Below are 6,000 nucleotides of genomic sequence, written 5' to 3'. Positions count from 1 at the left end.
TGATGTGTACGTTGTCATATACAGATGTTAAAGCAGATTAACCCTTGCAGAAGGACCCTTGTGAGTGGCATCTAGTGGCATGATGGCAGAATCCTGACATAAGGACATTTATTCAGGGGAAATACAAGGTTAATACTGTTGAAAGGATTAAATTAAATGTCAAAACACAATTCTGTTCATGTGCATTTTCACTCCCAATGCCACTGTCTTCGAACAGCAGAACATCAAACAATGACGGCACACCAGAGGCACTGTTATATTTCTGTTTAATAGGACCTTTCTATTTCTTCCACATGTTGTGACGTGTTAGCTGCGCATAAGTCAGATCATTTTACCTACTCTTCAAACAGCGCCTTACAAACGACTAATTCAAATCGTGCCTTCGAAACACTCAAATCGCCATATCCCTCCCCTCTGCAAACTCCCCCTTCTTCGCCACAAGGAACCAATCCTGACCACATCCCATCAACCACCCTCATTAGCTTCCCAATCTTGGTATGCGGCTTCCTGATATCGTCAGCGCTCTGTTGCCCCATGGTAGCATTCGAGCAATAGAATTTCTCATACATACAAAGAGAATATTTGCTCTGAAGTTCTGTGGTCAAGTGGTGTGCTCAACTGTTTGAGATGAATCTGTCAGTGTCAAACAGATGGTTTATGCACAACAAAGCCCCAGATTTTGGAGCACCGAGTCATGGCACTGCTAGACAATCCCAATAAAAGGCTCAAGAATGGACTGCTGAGATTCCTAAGGGTGGGAATTTAGTTGTTTAGATCTGGTTTTCTAAGTCTTTTACACACTGACTCGTCCACCACCAAAGCCAGGCAGCTACCGTACTGCACTTTCCATTGCGATGTCCACAGTACTCTGCAGGGTTTTTGTGGTCACAAGGATGGCAGCTCCCAGGTCCGTGGCGGGCAGTGGGAAGGCGTGGTCAGTGCTTTCATTGTTGCTCGTGCTGCACTGGATAGCCACCGGGATGAACGGTGGTGCAGTCGCCTCCGTGGGAAATGCTTCTTCACGGCCAGATTGCTGTGGTATGAAATTCATACAGGCCGTCAATGATCCCTTTTCCAGCTGGTCCTCGAGCGCTTGTATGGATCTACTGTTACCTGTGACAAAAAACACAGAAATAAGAGTTGAGGAGAGATAAGAGAATAATTTAACACACACTTTGACACCCATTTAGGCATAGTCTTTGCTAAAGGAACTCTCTCAAATAAAGGCATGCCACAACCATTTTTTTATTTTAAAATTCACTAAGTCACATGTAGCTTGTAGGTACTGTGGGCCTGATTCACAGAACTAACTTAAGACAAAATCCTAAACTTACTACTTTTGCTATTCACAGAAGTTAGGATTTTGTCTTAAGTTTGTCTTAAGACAGACTTAAGACAGACTTAAGACAAAATCCTAACTTAAGTCTGTCTTAAGTCTGTCTTAAGTCTGTCTTAAGACAAACTTAAGACAAAATCCTAACTTCTGTGAATACCAAAAGTAGTAAGTTTAGGATTTTGTCTTAAGTTAGTTCTGTGAATCGGGCCCAGTGTTAGGGGGTTTCAAGGTGGCACATCACCGCGCTGCGGTTTGTGAGCGCTTGAAATTTTAATTGTTGTTTGCTGACGCATTTAGCGCGTCTTTGCTTCGTTTTTTTTGGTAGCATTTTTAACTGTGCGCTGCTTGGGCTCTCCCCCCCCCTCTTACTTGCACTTAATTGGAATCTCCACCACCGTTTTCGGTGGGTCCGGGTTCTGTGGGTGGGTTGTTTCCTGATCGGCGACCAGCGCCATCTTTGTTTGGGACCAGGCTTTTTTCGGCGGGCGCCATCTTGGAGCGTCCACGCGCTCCTCCCTCCATTTCCGGCGCCTACTTAAGGCACTTTTAGGTATCTGCCGGCCTGACAAGGTGGCACATCACCGCGCTGCGGTTTGTGAGCGCTTGAAATTTTAATTGTTGTTTGCTGACGCATTTAGCGCGTCTTTGCTCGTTTTTGCTTCGTTTTTTTTGGTAGCATTTTTAACTGTGCGCTGCTTGGGCTCTCCCCCCCCCTCTTACTTGCACTTAATTGGAATCTCCACCACCGTTTTCGGTGGGTCCGGGTTCTGTGGGTGGGTTGTTTCCTGATCGGCGACCAGCGCCATCTTTGTTTGGGACCAGGCTTTTTTCGGCGGGCGCCATCTTGGAGCGTCCACGCGCTCCTCCCTCCATTTCCGGCGCCTACTTAAGGCACTTTTAGGTATCTGCCGGCCTGACAAGGTGGCACATCACCGCGCTGCGGTTTGTGAGCGCTTGAAATTTTAATTGTTGTTTGCTGACGCATTTAGCGCGTCTTTGCTTCGTTTTTGCTTCGTTTTTTTTGGTAGCATTTTTAACTGTGCGCTGCTTGGGCTCTCCCCCCCCCTCTTACTTGCACTTAATTGGAATCTCCACCACCGTTTTCGGTGGGTCCGGGTTCTGTGGGTGGGTTGTTTCCTGATCGGCGACCAGCGCCATCTTTGTTTGGGACCAGGCTTTTTTCGGCGGGCGCCATCTAGGAGCGTCCACGCGCTCCTCCCTCCATTTCCGGCGCCTACTTAAAGTCGCTCTCTCCCGCGCAGCGGGAACGCGCAGCTGGGACGCCGTCGCATGCCGGAGTCGTGCCAGAGTCCTGCCCGTCTGCGCCCGTCCGCGACAGGACGCGCTGGACGTGGCTGGACCCTGGCCCCCCTCCTGGTCGGTCTATTCTACATCATGCGGTGCTATACCAGAGAAAGTCTGGTTGCCATTGAGAGGTCTCGACCACCCTGCCTGACACCAAGGGTGGATCCCTTAAGCGGCCCCTTATCGTGTGGCTGCGGATGCTTTACGCTGGCTGCCCCTGTAAGCAGGAGCTGCAGGGAAATACGGCGCGTGCCTCTAAGCCCGGTGCCAGGTATTAGCATTTGGAATCTTAATGCTAGGTCGCTTGTCAAGCACCATCTTGACATCAATGACCTATTAGGCAGGGAGTTGCCTGACCTATTTTGTGTAACAGAGACCTGGCTGCAGGATGCTGACACGGCCATTGTCAATCTGGCCTTCCCGCCGGAATACTCGGTATTCACCTTGAATAGGACCTCAAGAGGCGGGGGTATTGCGCTTGCCGTCAAGTCCTGTTACCCTACCACATGGCATGGGCAAAAGATCTCGGGGTGCGAAAGCGCTTTGTTTAAGGTTGCTATCTCATCTAACTTCACCCTGTCGGGACTGGTAATTTATCGGCCCCCGGGGAGTGAAGTAACCTTCAGAGCAGCGTTACCCGAGGCTGTTAGTAATCTGGCTACGGGGTGCTCCAATTTCACCATCATTGGAGATCTAAATCTGCACTTTAACAACTCCAGCAGCCCCTCAGTCGCCAGTTTCCTGGCCGACCTTGAGGCGTTACAGCTTACTCAGTTGGTGACGCAGCCCACACACTCAGGGGGTCACACCCTTGACCCGTTTTTTACCAATCTGACGGAAGTCTGTGTCACCAGCTACACACCTTTGGCGTGGACTGATCATTATTTGATACAGTTCCACTGCCCTATTGTGGCTAGTCCATCTAAGCCAATGGTGTGTTCTGTTCCAAGAAGACGCTGGAACAAACTTAAGCTAGATGAGTTCTTTCATCTCTTATCAGCTGACCCGCTTGACGTCTCAGGCCCTCCGGATCAGATGTACGACAGGTTCACCGATTGGGTCTCCAGGGCCTTGGACACCCTCATCCCTTTGGTGACCCGTAAAACTGGTCCTGGCAAGGCCAGCCCCTGGTACGATGACTCTCTACGAGCCCTGAAGGTGTCTTGCAGGCGCGCAGAGCGGGCATGGCGCAAAGCCTACTCCAGCTCTAAGAAAGCCTTATATCAGGCTACAGTGAAGGTGTACCATCGGGTGGTGTGTAGAACCCGTGCCGCTTTTTATGCGACACAATTCAGGAATAGTTCGAACCCTGCAAAGGCTATCTTTAAGGTATTGAAAGACCTCACTGCCAAAAAAGTTATAACATCACACCAGAGCTCTCTGGAGCACTGTGAAAAGTTGGCAGAGTTTTTTCTGGAGAAGGTGAATGCTATTTATCGAGCCTTCCCCGTGGTCGTTCCCTCAGTGATGACATCATCTAAGCCTCCACCATCTGAGGGGCTGTGTTCTCTACCTTTGTTAAATCTAGATAGCCTAGGCATTTTGGCTCGCAAAGTGAAATCTGGGTCCCCTGAGGATCCACTTTGCCCTGAGGTGTTCAAGGACCTGGCGGCACATGACATCTCTCCGCTTTGTTCCTTGGTCAATGCGTCTCTGACATCTGGCGTTGTTCCACTTAAGTGGAAGCGAGCCATGGTACGTCCGATCCTGAAGAAACCTAGCCTGGATGGAAGCAAGCCGGAGAGCTATCGGCCTATTTCACTCTTGCCGTGGCCGGCTAAGGTGATGGAGGCACACGTAAATGCCGCTCTCTCGGAACATCTCCGTCGAGCTGATATACTCGACGCTACGCAGAATGGGTTTAGGGCAGGTCACAGCACGGAGACGGCTCTGCTTTATATGGTGGAGCACCTCCGCTCCGTGCTTGACGCGGGACAAACGGCAGCGCTGGTGCTATTAGATCTAAGCGCTGCCTTTGACACCGTCTCGCACCCTATCCTTCTGCAGCGTTTAGAGGATGCTGGTGTCTCCGGCATTGCGCTCGACTGGTTCCGGTCGTTCTTATCAAACCGGGCCTTTAGCGTGACCGTCCCACCCTTTCAGTCAAAATTCCACCCGTTGAACCTGGGCGTCCCCCAAGGCTCCTCGCTGAGTCCTACGCTGTTCAATCTGTACGTAAGGCCGCTAGCTGAGGTTGTCAAACTATGGGGTATGACCATGGTGTCATATGCCGATGACACCCAGCTAGCGGTCACGATCAGCGGGGATGCGGAGGTCGACGCTCCTAGGTTTCAACAAGGACTGAGGGCGGTCGCTAGTTGGATGACGCTTAATTGTCTCCAGCTAAACGCTAGTAAGACCGAGGTGATGGTATTTGGTAGGCGACCGGAACTGTGGGGAGAGAGATGGTGGCCGGAGGAGCTGGGTCCCGCTCCCATCCCAGTCACCGAGCTTAAAAACCTCGGGGTCTGGCTGGACCCTTCCCTTACGTTTGCATGCCACACTAAACGCACGGCTGCTTGCTGCTTCGGCATCTTGCGTGGGCTTCGTCCTGTGCTAAAGTTCTTCGATGCCCCCACCCGGCAACTCATGATCCAAGCGACCGTCATCTCCAGATTGGATTATGCTAGTTCTTTGCTGGCCGGTCTGAATGTAGCTGAGATAGGGCGCCTGCAGCGGATCCAGAATGCAGCAGCAAGAGCGGTGGTGGGCCTTCCAAGATTCTGTCCCACCTCCAGCACCATTCGAGCACTGCACTGGCTCCCGGTGGCGCAGCGGATTCAGTTTAAGGTACTCTGCGTCGCCCATAAGATCTTGAAGGGGTCCCCGGCAATGATCCTCACGACCCTCATGGCCAACTATATTCCGGCACGACCCTTAAGATCGTCAGATCTCGAATTGGCCGTGGTACCGCGCTTTAAGCGAAGCAGGGCCGGTGGGCGCTCATTTCGAGTGCGGGCCGCCGCTCTGTGGAACTCCTTACCCCCGGCAATTCGCGCTATGAGCGATTTGCTCTCTTTTCGTCGTGCCTTGAAAACATTTTTATTCCCTTAGTTAGTGTGTTCTGTGCTGTTTTATTTAGTTGTGTTGTGTAGCTGCCTTGTCGGGCGCCAAGACGCTCCTTAGCTGGAGCATTTGCGCGCCAAATAAAAACCACATAACATAACATAACATAACATCAAGGGAGAAAAAAATGAGGTGCTGCAAGAAGGCAAATAGATGCTTTATGGTGCATTGACATTAAAATGCACGCAATTTTTTGGGGTGAATTGTCACCTGCACAATTGCCCTGATTTCACGGTCGCACAGAGAAATTCAAGAATAAAAAACAAGCAAAGGGGTTAATTCCCCCTTTCAGC

The 6,000-nt window shown here is 50.8% G+C and overlaps 1 protein-coding gene across 1 annotated transcript in view; it reads right to left on the bottom strand.

Annotated features, from left to right (window-relative positions):
- Positions 1-250: 250 nt before the first annotated feature.
- TNFRSF13C (TNF receptor superfamily member 13C) overlaps positions 251-6,000 on the bottom strand; it is a 54,744-nt gene continuing 48,994 nt past the window's right edge. The window contains exon 3 of the mRNA XM_078640574.1: positions 251-1,113. Within this exon, the coding sequence (XP_078496700.1) occupies positions 830-1,113 (284 nt within the window). The 3' untranslated portion in view covers positions 251-829. The remainder of the gene's footprint in view (positions 1,114-6,000) is intronic.

This window comes from Lissotriton helveticus, chromosome 1_1, assembly GCF_964261635.1.
Source record: "Lissotriton helveticus chromosome 1_1, aLisHel1.1, whole genome shotgun sequence".
Taxonomy (NCBI): Eukaryota; Metazoa; Chordata; class Amphibia; order Caudata; family Salamandridae; genus Lissotriton; species Lissotriton helveticus.
This window is presented reverse-complemented; position numbering and strand designations above follow the sequence as displayed.